The 22,052-nt window shown below is 41.9% G+C and overlaps 1 protein-coding gene across 1 annotated transcript; it reads right to left on the bottom strand.

The window, feature by feature from the left end:
* Positions 1-740: 740 nt before the first annotated feature.
* Positions 741-21,357, bottom strand: PPM1F (protein phosphatase, Mg2+/Mn2+ dependent 1F). Its single transcript, XM_080355160.1, has 7 exons — positions 21,103-21,357; positions 10,623-10,753; positions 8,029-8,228; positions 7,223-7,411; positions 5,925-6,068; positions 5,365-5,458; positions 741-4,255 (listed from the first exon to the last, which is right to left on the bottom strand). The coding sequence occupies exons 1-7, from the start codon at positions 21,276-21,278 to the stop codon at positions 3,882-3,884; spliced, it is 1,308 nt and encodes a 435-aa protein (XP_080211286.1). The 5' UTR covers positions 21,279-21,357; the 3' UTR covers positions 741-3,881.
* Positions 21,358-22,052: the final 695 nt, after the last annotated feature.

Raw genomic sequence — 22,052 nt, forward strand, 5'->3', positions numbered from 1 at the left:
TAATCTTGTCTCTGTCAGACCCAGAAGACTTCACTGTCTTAGGTATGTTTCATTGTAGGAGAGGGTGGGTAGAGAAAGAAAGGTAGAAGTATGAATTACCCTTAAGTAAAAGAGATGTTGGATACCCACTAAGCAGCATGACTGAAGCTAGTTTTCAGTGACGCACAATGTAAGGATTTAAGCGTGCTCTGTTTTAAAAATGCAGGCTCCTTTAAAGAACAATTTTGCTGACACTGGGTGATAAAATGCAGTAGCAGATATTCATTTGGAGTTTAGTAAAATATGAAAATACTTTCATTTGTCCTGGATCCTCCAGCTAACTTCTACAGCTTCGAAGATTTTGGCTGGACTACAGAATTGGTTTTGCTGCAGGCCCCTGAGAAAGGCAACAATTAAACAGGCAAATTAGTCATTTTGACATAGATAGACCAGCATTAATACATGGCACTGAGAAGGCCCAGAGAGGCAAGATGATTCTCTCACCAAAATTACATATTATTTTTAACCAAAGGAGGGAAGGAAAACAGAACAACCAACACAAGAAAGCCAGGAAGTTTTAAAGAGGAAAGATAAGAAAAGCTAATGCAGCACATTAGTATTGCAAATTCAAAACATAGCACCACTCCATATTTTGGACTATTTAGTTGAACTTCACAACATTCTGCTGGAGCCCCTTCCCTCCCTCCCCACCACCCGCACTGGTGACACTTGTAACAGTGTTATGCATTGTAGCTCGCGGCTTCTAATAGTAATATCCAGGTCACAAGTGAAACAGAATTTGGAGGCTGCCTTGCCATCCCCAGGGTAAGACCATCCTGATGACCATTTTCAACTGAACGCTCAAAGTGCACTTAACATCTATTCTTGCATCCTGTGTCATGACTGATTTAACTTCAAAGTCGAAACGTTGGGGTTTCAGTTTAAAAAAAAAAGGAAATTTTGAGGATAAGACATCTCCAAAACAATTTTTTCCCCAAAATCGTATGTGAAATTTTACTGTAGATGACACATTAAGATTTATTTATTCCACTGAGAGGATACAAACTGCTGGTTTTGACCTAGTTACAACTCTTATAGACCTGACTAAATTTTTTAAAGCTAGTAAGAGGGTCTTGGAAAATTGGAGAAATATTTTGTATCTCCCCTGAAATCTGTACAAGTTCCCAAAGACTATTCCTCTCCACTTCCACCTCTAAGAAATGAGCCACTAGGTCATTCAGAATGAAAACATCTATGCAGAATTTCTTCCCTACAGTATACCTATCAAATTCGAAACAAATAAAGATATTCTCACACAGCTGTAAATATTCATTGAAAGGCTTAAGACTTTTTTCCTCCATAATACAAATCTGCCACAGAAAGGCTGAAGTAAAAGGATCATTACCAGGAATTTGGCTCATTCAGTTCCCTCCATGTTTCAGGAAGTTTGGCAAATTTCAGAAACTAAACCATACTATGAATTTACCAACATTTCAAACTTCAGGAATACAATAGCTTCCCCCTCTCCTGATAAACCTCAGATAGCAGAAATCAAACAATTTTGTATGATTCTTACTATATTAATAATGAGAACTCTTTCCAAGACACAAAGAGGCACTAGTGGTTATAAGAATTTAGCATGACACTGAATATCTGGGTTAGAAATCAAAGAGATGGGTGATGGTAAATCGAAAGGGATTACTTGGCAAGTCTGAAGGCTTCCTTAGCTGAAGTAGCTTCACTACAAAAATTAACCAGGTTGCCATCACTTAAAGATCTCCACAAATACTTTTGGACAGCAAAATAAAGGATAGAAAAGTGCTTGCAACCTTCTCAGAGGAAAAGCTCCCATTGTTGCACAGCAAAACAAGGAAGTCACTGTCCGAGCTGCTGTGTAATGAGATGGCAGCTCACTGAGGAGTTTCTGTGTCAAACCGCACAATCAACCATAGTAATCCAGAAAAAAGAAATACAAAAATCAAGTTGCTTGGGTAAGTGCATTGCTGCACACCAGCTAGCGGTTCAGAGACACTATGGACAGAAACAGTCCTGCTCTGTTCTTCCTTCTAGCCATCTCGTCTCTTTTACCTAAATCTTCTCCCTAAGCAACATTAGCATTCAACACATTTTAATCAACAGGACTGACATATTGCAATGCCATGTGCTTCTAAATCAGGCATGCAATCTTGCTGCCACATGTAAAGCACTTTTTGTTTAGGTACAAAAATTACTAACCATTTACCACTGAGCCTTCAGATCTTGCTGAGTCCTGTGGGACAGGTCAGCAGAGCAAGACAAAACACCACCAGAGGCTCCGGCATGTAATGGACATAACAGTCACACAACAACACACATGTTCATTAAGATTCTTTCATCCTCACCTTAGTTTCACATCTCCTTAGATAGTTATTCACAAAGTATGGCCCAATTAACCATCTATTAATCAAAAACTGTTACTAAACTGTTTCTAGTTTGTGTTATTAAGTTTTCTTGTGAAGGTCAGATGTGTATTTGTTTTTAAATGAAAGTCATGATGACTCATTGTTACTTCACGATTAAATAACTCGCGCTTTATGCATGGGGCAGGGGGTAAGTCACAGTAAGTGTTGTGAAGCTTTTACTACAAGCCACAAGATTTGGCAACAATGAACAAGATGTTTTCTTGAAACCTAGTTCCCACTAAAATAATGCACAAAAATGAAACATTTAAGTGCATTAAACATTAGTATCAATGAAATTAAAAAGTCACATTCTAAAAACGCTATAAACTGGCTCACCAGAATACAACAGGAAGCCAGCAATCCTTGGGTGAAATATTTAAGGCACTTGAGGGTAGTCAGTTTTAAAAATCAGATAATAAAGACACAACTACTTCAAAATTCTAATTTAAATAAAAACCACAACAAAATAAAGTAACACTGCAAAAAATTACTCCAACTGTAAATTCAGTAAATAAACAGATAAACCCTTAGAATAAAAAATAACATTCTCCTTTTGTTATAGTACACAAAAAAGTGGCAGAAACAGAGCATATTTAACTGCTGGAGCATATATACAGTAAGCATCTCTGTCAAATACAACACTAAGGGTCCTTTCTTTTCAGGTTGCCAAATAGCCAATAAAGAGTGTTTGTTAGGGAGAAATAATCCAGTGCAGTTAAATATTGGATTCCAGTTTATAAACCAGAACATTCCCCCAAAGCAGCTGATTTTGTATCAGTTTTGCCTGGGATATTTCTAGTTAGCTCTCTTGCTCTTTTTCTGGAACATTCAGCTTCATTTTCTCCACTCCATACACACAAAACTAAATGCCTCTGAATAAAGAGACCACACCATCCTTGTAATATTATCTTTGGTACAAAACTGAAGCAAGTTACACAGCATAATGGCATCAGCCAGTCTCTCACACACCAAGCCTGTTCCTACAGACCACACACAGCAAGAAGCTTTTCTGCAATGGCGACAGCTTCTCTCCTCTCAGTCTCCAAAGTAACATCACTATTAAATACAACATACAGCATTCTTTCTAAGCACTAATTTAAATTTTCACGCAGAATTCACAAATGGGTATTCTCGCCCGTTAGCTTATACATCTTACGGTTTCTTACCACCTCCAGGGCAGAGGGATATGACCAGCAGCCCCAGGACACACTTCAGAAGTCTGCTCCCAGAGACGAAATTGCTGTACAAATCCCAACATCTGCCCAGTGTTTTTTGAAGGGAGGGGGATGGAAGGAAAAGACAAATAGGAACTCAGTAAAAGGAGTCTTGCCTTTCTGTTAACAGTATGTCCATTTGTCATTTTTTTCCTAATATGTTTTGCCTGTTGCATTAGAGGCTTCTTCAGTGGAAAGCAGTTCCTTACGTGAACTTACTTGAACGTTTGGGACTAGGCAGATTTTGTCACTGTGTGGCCGCTGCCTCACAGCTGAGGAAATTAAAGGGTGAGCTCCGAGCATCCTCACCGGCCCCATGGTTCTTAGGGTCTCTGAGACAGTCTGCCAAGATGTCCTGAGGATCCCTCAAGAACACCATTAGAACGGTGATGTTATCACTGGATCCGTTTTCCTTCGCAGCAGCCACCAGTCTTTCTGCTGCTTTGAGACCCACTCCTTTGGTTTGCATTAAATGATCTAGGACCAAGTCTACAACCTCATATGGCTTGATCACGTCAAAGAATCCATCGCAGGCTAGGAGCAAGTAATCTTCAGAACCAGTCAGCTCAAATGACTCTCCATCTGCATCACCAGAGATGTAGGGTTTCTGACATATGTCACCTAAGACAAACAATCGAAACAAAGGCTTTATTACTTCAAATGTAAACAGTTACTTCACCCATCACTTGCTCTTAGCATCCTCGAGGACAGCCAGACCATATTCCAGAGGCATCTGATGCAGGACAAGAGGAGTGAAAAGCTACGGAATAAACATGGAAGGCCTTTGTTTCTTTAAGAATGCTTGAAACCTACCTAAATCCAGTGAGTTCCTAAGAAGTCACTCTAATTCATGCTTTCCTAATTTTGCAGGGAAACTAAGAAAATTCTTTTGAAGGTTTTTTTCCTCTCTGAAATCCATTTGTGCGAGGAGATAGTCAGGCCTTCATTTTGCAAGCGTGCCTCTTGTACAGCCTTCAGAATGCTATGAAAATGTACAATAATACAATGCCAGAAAAATCTGCTCATTGTGTTTAGTTAATCAGCTTCATATGGACATACTTAGTAAACATGGGTTGCTATTGATCCAAATAGTATTTACACATTTACACTAATTTGCTTCTGTGCACACATTACAGCTATCTACTGTACTTGACCAGGACCTTTTATTTTTTTGCCCTAATGGGCCAGAAGTAAAGTAAGCTCATTTAATAACATTCTGGAATACTGTAATTAAAATGCCCTAATTTGCTGGATATGTGTGACTCGAAAGAGGATGCAGCAATTTGACTTAAGAACTGCAGTCAGGAGAAAGATATATTAATATTAAAGTGGACAAAAAAACCATAATATAACCACATAAAGGCTAGATGAAAATTTATTACTTCCTCCACTTATTACAAATTAAATACTCTACATTTGTTACTGTAGGACACCACAGTACCAAAGACATTTATAAGAAGTAAAAGACTTAGAAGAATAATTAGGACTGTTATGGCTAGTATATAAAATAAACAATATTCTGTGCTTATGGTAAAACCAGTGAGATTATGTAGCTGCAAGCTATGTGAGTTATCTAGCTGTAAACTAGACTTATGGCAAAGACAGTAAGAGTGGTTTAATATTTGATTGATGCTGAGCAAAATGTCATTTATAGTAAACCTACAATTCCAGGTGGTGTGTTTTAAATCAAATTTAATCTGAACAATACTTATTCTGATGGTTTGTCTTACCAATTGCTCTGGAAACACCCAAGGTACCATTAACCCGCCAGCAGTCCATATAGGTTACGCAACCACCCAGAGTCTCAATACGTGCTCTCTCATCCTGCAAAACAGTAGAATACAAACAAAATAATAAAATACCTGACTATTTAAAATATATAGAAAATGCTGTACCCTTTAAGCCAGTTAGGATACTAGATCACCATTAGCTTTTGAATGACAGTAATCTCAAATTAATAAATTAATTTATAGCAGGCAGTTTTAAATTCACACACACAAAAAGTGCTGTGAAAGCCTTTAATTACTACAAATTTTGAAAAGCCAGTCTGGGCAGGGACTGAAGTCAGGACTGCCAGTACCACCAGTATTTTCAAAGGGGCACAGTTGGAGGGAGAATCTTTTCAAGAAACAGGAGCAGATGGAAAAAAATAAACTGTTAATTCTCCGAACCCTACCATCCAATAGATGTAATTGTGTAAAGCACCAAACACTTAAGAAGGCTTGATTCCAAAACGTTTCAAGTGAGATTCTTACAGCACGCACAAGATGAAAAAACAAGTCAGACTTACTTCTCTTTCTGGTTTGTGAGGCTCCATTAATGTCACAGCTTTTCCTTGCTGCACAAGCATTATCTGTGAGTCCCCCAGCCATGCTATATGTAGCTTGTTCCCTACAATCAACGCAGTTACACCTGTAGTACCACTCCGCAGCTTCTATAGAACAAAGCAGGTATGTTAGGTGAACATTCAACAAGCCCTACTAGGTTACACAGCAATATTGTGAACCTAGGTTTAATCACACTTAAATGCAGCAGAGTAGACCTGCCAATCATAATTCAAGTACCTGAAAAAAGGTACAAGATTAGAGAGACTTGAAATAAAGTATTTACACATTCTAACACATGCAGGGCTAGTACTGCCTCTCTTATATCCTTCCTTCTCTGCTATTAATTCCACAATTGATCTCGGAGTCTAAGATGTGTCTCTGTGTTTTGGAAAGAGGATCTGAATTTCAGTAGTATGAACATTTCACAAACAAACACAGGTCTCCCCAAACCTTTTGCATTCTCCACTCTACCACTAGCAACTACAGACACTTTGCACTGCGTACATCCCCTTATCGTCGGTTATTTAAAAGAGGATGTCAAAGGCAGGAACCTGACTGATTTCCTGTAAAGATTAGTGAGAGTCAGACCTCGTGAAGATGCTGGTCTCTCTTTTGTACCTCATTGACAGAAATGAAGATGTTAACAATGACTACTTCTATATTCTGTTACTGCTACAATAAGAGTTATCATTAAACTGTATAATAAACCATCCTCCCATCATGTAACACTTGAAGAAAGAATGCTCATCATACCAACTTGATTCAAAGCTGATCAATAAGCTTAAGCTTAATGAACTGAGGAGTCTGATTTAAATAGGTTAGATAGAATACATTTTTCATCTTACAACCACCTGTGACACGAATGGTGGAACAAGAAAGAGGAACATCATGACCGTATTATCAGGAAGAGAGAAACATCTTTTCTAGGTAAGAGGTAGGACAACAGAACATCTAGAGGCTGCCTAATTTAGGCAAAGAGGCAACAGAGCGTTCTCTCAAATAATTGTTATGTCAGGATCATTTAAATCACTTAACGCTGCTTCTCAATCACTCATCTTGAACTTGCAAGTACTGTCATCTTGTTTTTCCTCACAAAAAAAGAAATAATTTGATCAAAGAACACCTTTACATGTAGCATCATTTCATAAATAAGCCAGTGATTCAAAGAAACTGTACTGCTAGAATTTTCTGGATAATATAATGTTGTCCAACAGTTCTCAGTGTTATTTAAATAGCATGGAATTAATCTGTACCCACTCACCTCTCTTTTGGCTTTGAAAAGAAACATTTCATCTGTCTTCTGGAAAGAGCATTTCAAGGCCTCAGCTGGATTCTTAACAATGTCTTCATGCAGCCCAACATTTACATGTAAGTGGGTTGCTGAATAATTGGCAGCATCCACTCCACCATGGCCATCAAATACCGCAAAGTAAGCGCGATCAATGTCATCCTTTTGTGGGAAGGGAGAGAGAGAAAGACATATCCATGTTCAGAACCAAAATAACCCAGAGACTGGTACCAGCAAGCAAAGATTGCTTATTCTGGGCTTTCTTCTACATGTTGCATAGGTAAGGGTAATTTAAGTCAATTAACCTGTGTGCAAAATGGATGAAAGAGATGCTTTGCAAAGGAATTACTTTTCTTTGTTTGCTGTTAGTCATTTAATATCCTTGAAAATAAACTGGAATTGAAACAACACACAGCAAGTTACATAGTCCCACTGCAGCTTCATTAATTGGCACTTGCCCTTGTTCAATTGCTGTTATCCTCCCTTATTTTCTTAATATATCAGTTACCTCAGTCACAAGAACATTATAACTCCAGCAACATCCGTCTCCCCATATAACATACGACATGAAACTCGAGGTCACAAGATCTTTCTTTATCAGAGCAGTAGTTAGCCCTGAGCAATCTGAGCCAGTACGTCCTTGCTCCAGCACAGAAATTATAGATAACTTGTGGCAACAAATTCTTACCATTTCACTGATCACCCATCACTAGGTCACTGTGTTCATGGGAATGCTGAAATGTTAACAAATTGGCCTCCCCGAGTTTGTCCAGACTTACGGATAATCCAAACAGCTGATTGAACTCTGGGAGCAGAACGTGCCTGTCCTCCATTTTCCGCCGAGTGTTACGGATGGCGTGGATGGAAATGAGCAGGAATCGCTTCACTGGTCGCAGCGGTGGCAACTGCTTCTGCCACTCAAAGCAGACATCCCGAAGCTTGTTAAAGAAGCAGCGCTGCAATGACTCTCCATCTAGCACTGACAGCACAAAAACAAAACAATAAGCTTTGTTTTAGCCCATCTTTTGGCTTATGCTTCCTTCAAGTTTCTTTCCTCAGAGCTACATACACACATTCAGCATTCTGCCTTTACAGGTTCTGCAAGAATTAAAATAAGCTCCTGAGAATAACGTGGAGAGAAAGCTGCAACATAAAACAGTACGACATTAAGGATAAGGGCAGCTTCTTTACTTACTAGTTCCCTTTCAAACCAGAGGCTTATCAAGTGGGTGATTACATTACAAACAATCATAACAAAACCCTCCAAAATCTATCTGGAATATAAGACAGAAATGTTCTGTAAAATACAGAAGATGCAGTGGTAGGAGCACATCCCTACTAAAGAAGGTTAAATAAATAAATAGATAAGAGACTGCCGCTGTATTGGACACAAGGGCTGGAAAAGCAGTGGCCTCACTTTGGGTCAGGTTATGTCCCACTGAACCACTTACACTGAAATAACAAGGAAGTCTGAGAATGTTTGGCTGAGGTCAATAGCTCAACTCAGAGCTGAGCTGAACAGATTAGAATTTTAAGCTGTAGTCTTTATCTTTTTAAATACACATGGTTGTAGGAGCTGGAGGGACAGAAGAACATTTCCATCACTTTCCTGCTTTCTCATTACAGAGCAGAATTGTAAACACCCATTGAGCATAGTGTGAAAAGCTCTGGCCAGACACTCAAATCCTTTTTTTGGATAGGTCCCAAAGATCAATTAATCCAAAAGTATTGTTCATCAGACTGAACGGTTTGGTTTGACATCGCGTCTAACTTTGCAATGCAGTCTCTCTCAGAATAGGTAATAATTGAAAGTTTTGTTACTTGAGTAAGAATCCTGTCTCCATGCTAAATAAACTAACTTCAAAAAGCATTGAAAAGATCATCTATACAACAAAAATAATTTGCTGGCCACTGACATGTTTCCTATAAAACTGCAATGCATGAACTCTTTCCTACTTTATCCTGACTCCTGCTGACACTGTTAGCATTAAAGCTTCCTCAGAATTCCTTTTTATAACTCCTGGTTCTCAAGCACCAGGGGCCACTGCTCATGCTGCCCTGAACAGCCAACACAGAACCATTTCTCCTGCGACAGAGGAGGAGAGCCAGGGCGTGTTGTTCAGACCCTGGCCAAGCTGACATGAAGCCAACTCTACCCATGCAAAACGCTGGAAACTTGCTACATCTCTTGGGACATATGAGGGCTACAAACATGAAGGCAAGAGTTGAAAGATTCAGGGGGCAACAAGACTTAATTGTGTTGACCCTCCTCCAATTTCAGACTTGTAGATGAATACTGAAATAGTCTTCAGGAAAAGTGTCACATCTTGGCCATTCCCAGAGCTCTGCTTGGAGATGAATCCTCTAGGGCACGCTGAATGGCCTTCCAAGTCATCCCAGTGAAATGGAACGGTGAGCATTTCCCCTCACAGGACAGACTAGTTTGCCTAAGACACCTCTACTCCACTTTTATCTTCAACTGCCTGCATCCCGCTCCATTTAAATTCTTGGCACTGGGATTGAAGGTTTGGTGAAGTCTCATGTGAAACACTTCAGCGTGTAAATGCAACAGGACCACCCGCTACACGAGGCTCAAACCCATTACTCAGTCACCAGGGCCTGCTCTCTCAGATTCGCTTAGATAAGGGAACATGCAGGCTTCAAGCAGAACGCACATGCATCGGGTTTTTCATCCTCCAGCATCCCACCTTTATGGGGGAGGATGGGAAGAGAAGAAATAGTCAATAAAGACAGAGATGACTGAGAAACTTGCCAAGAGAAAGATCTTGAGTTTCAAGATATTGAGGTTGCAGAAGGCCCACAGGTCCAAAAATCTCTTCCTCAAGAACAAACACAAGCAAGATGGATTATATGGATGAATTTAAGGTGTCAGCGTGGTTGCACGACAGCAATTGTGACGATGTCAATGTCAAAACATAGTAATTAGCTAAGGTCAGTCTACCAAAGAGAAAAGGGCACTTTGGAAATATAAAAGGTTATCAACTTAAGATAGGAAGAGAACCAGTTCAATTTAAGTGAAATTATCAAATAAGGAAGAGTCCTCAAGGAGTTCAATTCAGGAAGCACAGTGGACACAGTCATTAAGAATTTTTGGGAAGAGAAACTCTCTTCCCTTTCCAGAAAGCCAACCCACGCGCTCAGTCCAGGGCTCCAGACACCACGTTTCCATCTTGCCTGCAAAACCAGCACAGCTACCTGTCATCCCACAGATACCCAGCAGGAGCAAATAAAGTTCTGAGCGCTGCTGACTGCCAGACAGCCTAACCAAATATTCTGGGAAACATTTCAAAGCACTGAATATTCCAACAGACAGCCGCTGGGAAAACCACAGAAAGAAAAGAAATATACTTACAGGTGAACCTTTCTTCATCTCCTTCTCCCTCTGTTTCCACATTTTGCTGCTCAAATTCAGTCAAGTCTGTTTGGAGAACTTCATCAACTGCAGCATGGATTAACGATGCTGCAAGAAGTGGTGAAACACCTCTGCTGGTAAGAAAAGGAAGGGAAAGCAAAATAGACTGCATTAGTTTAAATTGAGCTACAACCTCACTGTTTATGGTTGGTGACCTCAGAATTAGAAAGCAATAAACACAATAATTTCAGCTTCATTAGTAAATCAGTAGAAGAAACCATATGTTCAATATTTATCCATACAAATCTTTAGTAAGATCTTCAGTTAGACAACTGCTTTCTCAAAAATGCAAAGAGGAAGACACGTATGAATCATGTTTTCAAACTGCTGCCTCACACTCTAGTCACAGATGGTACCTCCTTCTCTTGAGCTATCTGATGGGAACTGCTACCTTCAAATCTACCTTCTGAATGCAAACATTTTGTTTCTACTCACTACACAACATTTCCTGCTTGTAGTCAACTGTCTCACCACCACAGACAGTATCAGGATCTCTGCAGTGTGGTACACACAAATCTCAAAAGAGGTTACTGAAGACTCCAGTGTCCCTGCACACACAAAAAGCTCATGTTCAGTACTAACCTGCAGCCCTTTAACACCCAGTTTCTCCCGACTGAAGTTCCCCAAAGAAATCGCCCAGGAAGAAGGTGTAAAGAGTTGGCATGGGGAAGCAGGCTAAGAAAAGACTCCAAGACTTGTGATTCAACTGAAGTTTTTAGGTAAGCATCTAGAAGACAATAATGCTACACAATCTACACACCCTCTCCTTTTTACTCAACACTTTATGCAAGTTCCATGTTTATAGGAAGCACATGCTTGCTATACTGCTTTTGAATCTGTAAACAAATAAGCCTCATCCAAATTTAAAATGGGGCTACTAGAAAATAACTCTTTTATAGTCATTATATTTCCACAGCAGGTACTAACAATTACTGTAAATAACACACATTCCAGACATTTTCTGTGAGCACAATGAAAAATAAGCGTGGATGTCTGTAAAAAGAATTTTATCCATTGTTCATTGAGTGTTTGATACCCACAAAGTATCAAATTATGCAACCAAAGCAAATAACACATTAAGGCACCTGCAGCAAGTCAAGGACAAGATTTGTTTTGCCAGGAAACATTTAGAAAGCCTTGCATAAAACTGGCTGGCTACAGAGAAATGGTGGAAGCAACTGGTCTCTGCAGAGATTCAACAGAGACGACTGGTTTTGTGGGTACAGAAGACTGGGGAGTGGAGGATAGTGAGGTTTTAGGTCCCAGTGACAGCAAGCCAAAACACATTTGCCATTGTGTTTCTGACAGAGAGGCCCTGTCGTGCTCTCCCAGCCATGTCCGAGTAGCTCCTGCAGCAGCAAACAGCGAGCATTGTGTTAGTCAGCAGGCTGCGAACAGAAGTATGTTTTATGCTACGCATTCTGTGGCGGTGGTGGGCTCCTTTAATGAGTCGCTTTGGTACTTCAAACAGACGGCAGTGTGCCTGCAGCCCTTTCAGTGCTAGCTGCAGTCCTACCGCATCAAGGGGAGCCAGAAATTGGCTTTTTATTTCTTTTTGAGGCTAATACGTTTAGGGGAGTTGGTTCCTTTCCTATCCAAGTGAAAAGGAACAATGCCTGCTTATAATCATTCTGACACTAACAGACCACCTTTTAAAAGGTCAGGCAAGAAAGAAATCCGAAACGGATATGGCAGCTCCCCCCAGTCCTGCTTCCTGTTTGTGTTTGTATAGGTCGAAGAGAAAGGAGTAAGAAAATACAAGCCACATAAACAATGTCAGATGTGTAGCTGATGCTGCTGAAAGTCAGAAGCTTTAGTTAAAGTAGGTTTCAACCCCACAAACAGAGACAAAAAGTAGTAAGTGAAACCACTATGCATTTAAACACACAGCAAGAGCCACAGCTTCAGTCATCTTCAGAATTTCTCTGCTGTGCTGGATGAAAAATTCAAATCTAGCCTGGGTTTCCAGCTCGCCATCAGAAGAGGGCTTAATCCTTTCATTAGGAACTTGGCAGACTTCTGCTTTCTAGAGCTCTGACTTGCTGAAATGGGTCTGTAAAAAGAAACTCAAACCAAAGGCAATAAACTAAGTGCTATAACTCACAAGTCCTATATAAACCTCTGCTTACAGGATGCCTGTAACAAAGAAAAGGTTTACGAGTTATTATGTCACATCCTTCAACTTTTTCCAGTTGCCACCCAGTTCCTAAAAAGGAAATTCAGAGATTCCTCAGTACTGATCTGCTTCATTGAGCTTTGCTTCCTGTGCATTTCCTTCCTCTCCACATTTTTCAAATCTATACAAAGAAAACGGTTGCTTATTGGGATTTTATTTGTTATGCAGCCAGCAACAACAACAATGAGTAGTTGATTCTGTCACACTGACAAAAGATAAAATAAAAGCCATTTTTTAAATGACCCTACCTATTCAGTTCAACCTCAGTTCCAAACACAACATTCTGTCGATTACTTTACAAACTCTTAATACTAGTACTACCATATCAGTAAACCTGGTTTTTTTACTCAAGCTCAGGTAAATGGACGTCCAAGGCAATGGCATCTTCCATCCAGTTTGGATGTCTACTGGTTCTAATTTCATCCTCTAGGACAGAGGCTTCAAGAGTTAACAAAATACATGGTTAAAGAGTAAGAACTGCTTCTTTAGTTGAGAGTTACAAGGCCTCACTTGGCTAGAAAGTATCTGGAAGCAGGCACAGTACCTATGGCAACCAGTGTAAAAGTAGAAGCCCACTGCAGTTACTGTAACAAATTTCAAACCTTTTCTGTAAGCAAAGAATGTCACTTATTGTTAAAATCTTCCTTCCAAAGAAGCCCAAGACACCCTGCTGACAGGCTGAACCAAATATAATTTAATCTTCATGCATCAGAAGAAATACTGTAGTTGTTTCCTAAGCAGGAAAACAGCCGTGTTAGGAAGAAGGAGGAAGCTGGTGGGGTGTGTTTCCTGAAAAGGATGTTACATTCTCTTAAGAGAGCCTTAGAAGAACTGTGTCAGCCCCATTTCCATGACACATGCAACACTAATTACCTAGTGCCAACATACACAGATGAGTAGCAAACAGACTTAACATTTATTTGCTACAGACTATTTCTTTGATAACAAAAAGGTTGTGTTTTGATCACAATAAAAATATTTAAAAGGAATGAATGTGTGTTGTTACAGTGCAGATGAGGCACTGCAGCTTCACCACCAGCTGAAGTCAGATCACCAGTGGCTGGAGCACGGAGTTCATATCCTCCAGACACTTCGTGGTAAAATACAAGCCTCATTTTAAAAACTTGAGTATAGATAAAAGTGGTAACTTCAAGAGCAAAGCAATACTTGTGCTAATAAAGAACACATTTAAATGTATTTTCCACCCTTCTCCTTGAAAAATTTGGGACCACTGGACACATACAATATTGTTAAAAGGAGCTATGCAAAGCTTCTGTGCATATACATACATGTGGGCCAAAATAAAGCTACTCACAAATGCAGAAAGCAATTATGATATTTTGCATATTTCAGATTTAACATAGGTTACAGAGCAGAAATTACTTCTCTTCTTGTTCACCTTGTTTCTCTTCTGCAATACAATTCAGTTCTCTATTTTATCTCACTTTAAAAGCCCAGCTGGCATGCCATCACAGCCACAGTGTATCCATATGTCAGATCAATCACAACACTGTTACTGACACCTTAAGTATCAGCTTTCAGAAAGAAAAGAGAATATATACAAGTTTCTTCAGGGAGCAGAAACACTAGTAAGATCACTTAGTATTTGGTTTTATTTGGGGCATTAAATCCCCAGTACACTTGCATTGAGTGTTGCAAACAATGCCACCAGTTCAAAGATGCCCCCATCTCTTCTTTCCTTCAAATTTACGAGGGTATATTCAGAATTAAACAGCTTTGGGGGCAAGGAGGAAGCATCCGGATCAGAGGTCGAGCCACCACATCTTGTCCAGAGCCTCAACTATGACTACACTTCTTCCCAAAGGCTTGAAAACAGATTACACACTTTCTGTTGTGCTCTATGTCCACAGCAGCTCCGAGAAAGCAGAGCAGTGCAGGAGATGGCAGACTCAGAACACCCGCTCTTGAGCAGAGAGAAGCAAGTGCAGTGTAAGCTGTGGAGAGTGGCACAAAGCCCCACCGGGACATATCAAATACCCGGTGTTGATGCAAAGCCTTCTGAATTCTTAAATTTTTATTTACCTTTTTTTTTTAAGGAAAATAATTCCCATCCCCCCACCCCAAATACACACATTCTCCCATAGTACTGTCAGGAAATCTGTTTGTATCAAGAGAAGAGTGTTTACTAACTATATTGGCCAAATTGTTGATCACTTGTCACCTTTCAAATTAAAAAGGTTACATGATATTATTTCTAAATATTATTACTAAAGTCACAGCAATAAGGCAGCAGTTGCAGGTCAGAGGACCACTGTACAATCCTCTTTTCCTTTCAGAGTGCACATATAGATATAGATATCTAGATATGTACACACACATATATGTTGGGAAACAAAGAGGTGCTATAAGTACTAGCAAAAGCTTCTAGCTAAGTCAGCTGCAGCTCACTTATATCAAGAGGGAAGACATATTTCTGCACTTATTTGCTACCCAGGCTCTGTAACTCCAGATCGCACCCAGCACAGCTTTGCCAGTAAAGCAAAGTTGGTGGACTCAGAGTGTGTTTCTAGCACGTTACAGCTATATCAGCAAAGTGGGTTTAGTGCAGATCTGCAAACGCCAGCAGTTCTCCAGCAAGTGAAAAATCCTCTCGTACTGCCAAAACGATAGCAGGTCACAAGTTTCCTCATAAACAAAAGCTGCTTGTATTCAGTATTTTCTCCCCAGCCTGTTACTTTTCGTTCCCACCCCCCTTTTTATTCTTGTAATCAACTACAGAATGTTTCCACTCAAGTGGCTCTGAGCATTAACATTTATTACAGCAGCACCCAGAGTTCCCAGGGTGACAGCGACCGAAAAGTACAAATTGTATACCTGTTGAGAACATCTGACATCCTACAATGCACAGAAGTTGTTTCTTTGGTTAATGACATCAGATCCTTACAAGTAGATAAACAACATGGAATCAAAACCAATATATAAACAATGCCACACACGGAATTCCACACTTTTATCTTTCCATCTTTGCATGAAGTAGCTTTTTCCAGATTTTCTTCTGAAACTATCAGAAGCAGCAGCTTCAGACCCAGAATCCATCTGTTCAGGCCCTTCAGCCACCATCAAACAATTTGTACAGAAAATGTGCAATGCAGAGTCACCTGCTACTTCCATTTCATTCTCAGCAGGAAGAAAAACCACACAGCAGAGAGGCTTAATTCCACAAAAAGCCACTTTTCAATTGAGCCCTAAACTTGTTGTTTCAAAACTGAGTATTTCTTATCTTGATGCCAAATTCAAACAGCAATAGAAAGAGTGTTTCACACAGATTATGAGAGAAAAATATGCAATTCTGGGGAAAGAGAATTTTAGTTTTCCAAGCAGAACCAAAGAAACTGATACAAACACCAGCAAGCCAGCTCTAAAAGTTTCCTCATCACTTTGATATTTGATATCGATTTCATTTTTTTTTCAGTGTTTCATCAAGTTTTTTCTCTCTTGTATTGCAGGTGTCCCTATTCATACACTTCCTTTTCAAAAGCAAAGTGATTCTTTCCCAAAATTACTACTGAGAGTATCTTTTAACAGGGGAAACTCCCTGGGAGTTTCAAACTAGAAATATCTTCTGAAAAGCAATTTACTGGTCACAAAATCAGCAGTTTGTCCAGCCTCTAAATACTGTTGGAGGCAGGTCAGAACTACCAAAACCTTTATTATCCAGACACGCGTACAGTGTGAGCTGCACATCGTTTCCCTCAAGCTGCATATTGTCCTCCATCATCTCCAGAAGCAGCAGTGGACAAACCACACACAACAGGCAACAGACCAGTTTTGGCCACCACCAAAAATTACCAGAGTCAGTTTGTTAACCATTTGCTAAATTAACTAGTAAACAGCAGAAGAGCCACATTCCTCTTGTGCGCTAACTTAATCAATGCTTCTAATTCCACGAGTATTAATCATAAACCAGTGGGAACACTGGTGTTCCTGAAGGAGTGAACCTTTACTGCTAATCCCACACTTGCTTTGCTACCAAGCACAACAGGGCCCATGAAAGCTGGAAAGTTTGTTTCCAAATTCACCCATGGATCACTGATGCTATAAGCATGTTCCTAGCAATGAGAAGTACTAGTGCATTACAATAACACACACTAAATGGTACAAATTAGCAATAAGGGAGTAAATTCTATGGAATTTATTAAAATGAGAGGTCATGGTAGTCTGGGTATTAGTAGCTTTCACACATGAAGGAAACTAAAGGGAATTTTAAGAAGAGACTGGGTAAACCAAAGGCAAGATAAGATTTTTTTTCCCCCCTCTTCATACTTACATCACATAAATACATCAAAATATCAGAACTGCTGAATTAACTATTCTAAAAGCAGGGAAATGCTGAAAATAAAGCTGCCAGGGCCACACCTCGGCTGCAAGCATTACAGTGTAAAACAGACACAAAACAGGATGCTGAGGCAACTGAACCACAGGGAATGGGAGGGGGCACAACAGGAAGCCCAAGTCTCACTACTGTTATTGTCGTAAAGCCTCTTCAAACAGGAAGGCTGCTGGAATTACACATTGTTCTACGGCTGTGTCACAGGATGGTCACACAAGTTTTAGCTCCTAGGAAAGGAGAAATTTCCGCATTTGGGGGCTGATCGCATCTCATGTTCTGTTACAGTACAAATTAGTAAAATCTCAGGGTAATTTCTAAAGCTTTGGAAGTAACTAATGGACTCTTTGTTCACATTGACCCATCTACACAGATTGTTGTAACACATAAGCTCTAACCCAAAAGTGTATCTTTATTAAAATTCTGCAAAGCAAGATTACTTAAGCCTGCCCCAATTCTTCACAACTTCATGTAAGTATTTAGCTTTATACAAGTCAGGCAGTTCCACTGATTTAAATTAATTGTTCGAAGTAGAAACATCTGCAAAACTTCCCCGGATTAGGAATTTAAGTGCAAGTCCTGCCAGGAAGCGAGAGTGGCTGGCCGCCGCAGCTAGTGTTTGCCTATGCTAGCTGTATTTGCGGGTTGTCAAAATAGTTCATTTTAGACATTCAAGGGCAGTAGCCTGAGGTATCCAACTGCTTCCATGTAAGAGAAGTGTGGAGCCTTAGAGAAGCAATAGCATTCAGAAACTCATTGTTGGACCTAACAACTGTTATTCCTTACCCCATTCTCTTCTCAACAGCAAAGCTGATTGGTGGTGGAGGAAGAATGTTTCTCTTTGCAAAGACACAAAGGTTTATGCCTGTGAGCAAATCGAAGGACAAGCTAAACATCACCATATGTCGTCTCATGAGCCAAGAATATTGCTGGACCTTTGCTGGCTTGCGCTCCTCAAGGCATTGACACACACATCTGTGTGGGTGTGGATTAAGTATCTCATAATGCAGAAATGAGAAGCAGAACTGTGTGCTACTCGATTCCCAATAACACTTTGATCTGTAGAGAAATCCTTCATCATTACTAATCATTGTATAAAATAGGTTCTGTGATGCCAGAGTGTCAGAGAAGTCTCAAACTAAGGAAATGCAGAACAAGCATCAATGCCAGAAGTCAGTAAGGTACATCCAAATAACTTCATAGTGTTAAACCTAGTTATACTGACACTGTCGTATTTGAATCTGCACATTTTCCACTGAGCTGCCACCTGTGTGTTGGGGATGTTACCGTGACAGTTTAACCTTCAAAACTGCACTTTGAGTCGATTCGCAGTAGTGAATGCAGGAAAGAAAGCATAACTGGCGATTTCTCACACCAAGACTCTAGTTCTGGTCCTTAGTTACATGGACTATGAGAAGAGAGCCTGCCCTTTCAAAATACTACATCCCTGTCTTGGCTTTAGGCTCTGCCACTCTTCTCCTCCACATGCACAAACTCAGCCTATCCAACAGGAAATTGCAGCCTGTTTGCAGCTGCAAAATGAGGTTTCTGTTCACCACAGGTGTCCAAGACTGAGCTGTAAGTCTGCTGGGATCCCTAACACTGGACACTTCAGGTGTGCTGCACTATGCCCGAGCACACAACCTCACGCATAGGGTTGCTTCACTGGTTTGCCTGCGAGCAGCCACAAGAATTAATAAAAACGCTTTCCTTATGTATTTCTGTTTTCCAAGTACATTTTGTGAAAATAAGCATAAATAAGTTGATTACTGCACTTTTATTCTGCTTTGCTTTCTTCAGCTATCTTTCCCTTCCTTTGTATTTATTTTTGCCAGCTCAGGCCTCAGGAAGCTCCGCAAAGCAGGCTGTCTAATCAGAACTGGCTGCGGGGCAGGTATGTGAAAAATGCAGCTTCTGACAGGGGAGGCTCCTTTCTGTGTAAACACCAGAAGTGACAGGTGAGATGAAAGCATTGCAGAACCAGCACTCCTGCTTCCACTTGTTCATCCGCCCACTAGAGAACAACAGAATGTTAGCAGATTTGTTACCCAGAAAAACACTGTTTTTAAAATCACTACAGTTTGAAGAACCTCTCCCAAATCCCTACAGCTTCATACTTGCATCTCCAAAACAACTGTAGAAAACATCATTCTGGCCCATGTGTCAGATGGGTTGCCATATGATAGGTTTTTGTTCAAGGCTGGCATTACTCTGTTGTTTAAAGCGCTCATGCAGAACCACTCTTGCTCCAAAGAGCTCAGAGATTCAGTGCACATTTACAATGCTTTAGGAATGCAGCAGCTGTGTTTTGTTCAAGAGCAATTTAGTCAAAGCACAACTAAGTAATGCAATGATCATCTGCATTTTTTTCAACTACAGCCTGAAAAACTAGGGGGTTTTGGTACGCATTCCTCAGCTTTAGTTTTAGGCACACCATTTAAGTGAATGATGTTATGTCCAAGAGCATCTACGTAATATAAAGCACAGAAGTAACTTGATCTTTAAGGCAATTTAAGTACATAAAAATCACCCATACACTTTTGACAACAACAAAATCTAGTAAGTGTTCATAAACTCACCAGACAGTAACTAGAGAGAGACAAGTAATTCAAACAGCTTTCTGTGTCTTTATGAAATTCCTCTAGAAACCAGGTAACATTCAACACAGACCTAAACAGAACCAGTCCCTTTAACTTGCTTTCTTCACTAGTTACCCCCAGTACCAGATCACAAAGTCAGAGCTCTCTGCCTAGATTTTTTCTTTTTAGACCATCCAGAATCCTTGTTCATGACTTATGGTAACAAACACCTTAACCAGGCAGACCATGGTGGGAACTCTGTAACACCCAGAACCCGCAGGCCCTAACGCTGAAGTGCGTCAGGAAGCAGACATGGAGAGAGAAGAGCATCGAGACACCAGAGGTTAGACCAAGGCAACTTGCTCCTGGTGAAGCACTAACTTGCCAAAACAAGTCACATCCAAATTCTTAGCAGCGTTAATGAGGAAATTTAAACTGATAAGGATGCAGGTTGTAAGATGTCTCTCCTGAACTCAGGGGATGACAGAAACATCACTGAAAGAGGAGCTGTTTTCCAATGGTGTTGTGACTACACTCTCAAAGTTTTGAGAGAAACATCAACTTGAGAAACCCACGCAAGCACATGCTGCTCACCAGGACAACTCCAGAGGGCTGGGAACAGTGGCAAGGGAGCTGAATTCTTTCCTAGGTGGCTTGCTGCTTACACCCGAGAGCCCTCAAAGGCAGGCTGCAAACTCACCGGCTCCCTCCCTCTCTCCTCAGACTTCCAAGTGGATCCGCACAGGTGCCCTTAGGGACTTGAATTCAAACTATTGGCACTTTACCACAAGAATCGCCCTATCAGGCTAATTACAGGATTGTAATTTAATCTCTCATGCACCGAGAGCGGGAGAGAAATGTTTTTGAGAGCACACAAACATTACTATAAGGGCACAGAGCTCGGCAGGAGGCCTGTGACAGGAGCGCTGTGTTGAAAGCCCTACTCCCGCGACAGTACTCACAAAAACGGTTATGAAAGGGGAAAAAATAATTTAGAAAGCTGAAATCGCCCGGGAGAGGTTGAGTGGATCTCGCTGGTGCAGCCCTGGCCGGGCAGCGGCCGGCACGTCCAGGCCCCGCGGGCCCTGCCCAGGCCGGGCGGTCTCCTCAGGAGGCAGCGCCGCCCGCACCTGCTCCGGCCCGCGCGGCGGGCAGGGAGCACCCCGCTCCCCTCAGCCCCGCTCCCCGCAGCCCCGCTCCCCGCAGCCCCGCTCCCCGCAGCCCCGCTCCCCGAGCCGCCCGGTGTCAGCGCGGGGCCGCCCCTTACGGCGGGGCGCCGAGAGCCCCCTGCCCGCCCGCCCGCCCCCGGGCTCTCACCTGCCGTCCAGGAGGCTCCTCGCCCGCTCGGCCAGCGCGCCCGGCACCTCGGCCTTGCTCAGGGCGCCGCTCCCCGCCGAGCTCCACGGCAGCGGCTCCCCGGGGCCCAGCGGAGACGGGAAGTCCTTCAGGAAAGAGTTCAGGGGAGCCGCGGACGCCTCCACTTCCAGCGCCATGGCGACGCCGCGCTGCCCGGCGGCCGCCTCGCCGGGAGCGGGCCAGGCGCCGGCGGGGACGGGCGCGGAAGGGCCGGCCGGGGAGGGGAGAGCGGGGGGAAGGATGCGGGGTGACGGCTCCTTTAAGCGAAGCGCAGGGGCGGGGGCAGGCGGGGGTGTGGCCTGCGGGGAGGGGGCGGAGCCAGAAACAATGTCTGGAATGCGGGGGCGGGGCCGATGGCCACGTGGCCGGATGGGCGGGGCCACCTCCCCGGCAGCGGGGACAGAGCCCCGGGGGGAGCCGGGGGGCAAATTCTGCCGCCTTTCCCCACCCTCTGCACCCAGAAACGGAGCGATCGGGACAGAAACGTGTTCACGAGGGACATCTTTACACCGAGCTCTCCCGGTGCTCAACGCTCCCCCAGCACAACTTTTGCATCCTAAAATAAACACTGACCCGTTCTACTCCACCTTACAAAGAACTACACGCCCTGACCGGTCACACACGGGGGTACTTGCAGCTGGCAGGTGCACAGGCACCCAAACTCATTCTCTGAGACAATCCCCCCCTTCGTTACTCATAATGCCTTTACATTTTCATTCCCTCTGAAATGCCCGTTATAAAAAAAGCTTCTCAACTCCCCATTCTCTAGCCATGCTAGTTTGGTGGGTTTGTTTTGTTTTTTTACTACGCATATTTTACTGCAAAACACCTGTGCTATCTTACAAAACCTTATCACAGACAAAAAACCAAGATAATCTCACTTCAATAGGCTGTTGGCTCATGTTCCATCC

The sequence above is a fragment of the Nesoenas mayeri genome, assembly GCF_963082525.1.
Source record: "Nesoenas mayeri genome assembly, chromosome: 17".
Taxonomy (NCBI): domain Eukaryota; kingdom Metazoa; phylum Chordata; class Aves; order Columbiformes; family Columbidae; genus Nesoenas; species Nesoenas mayeri.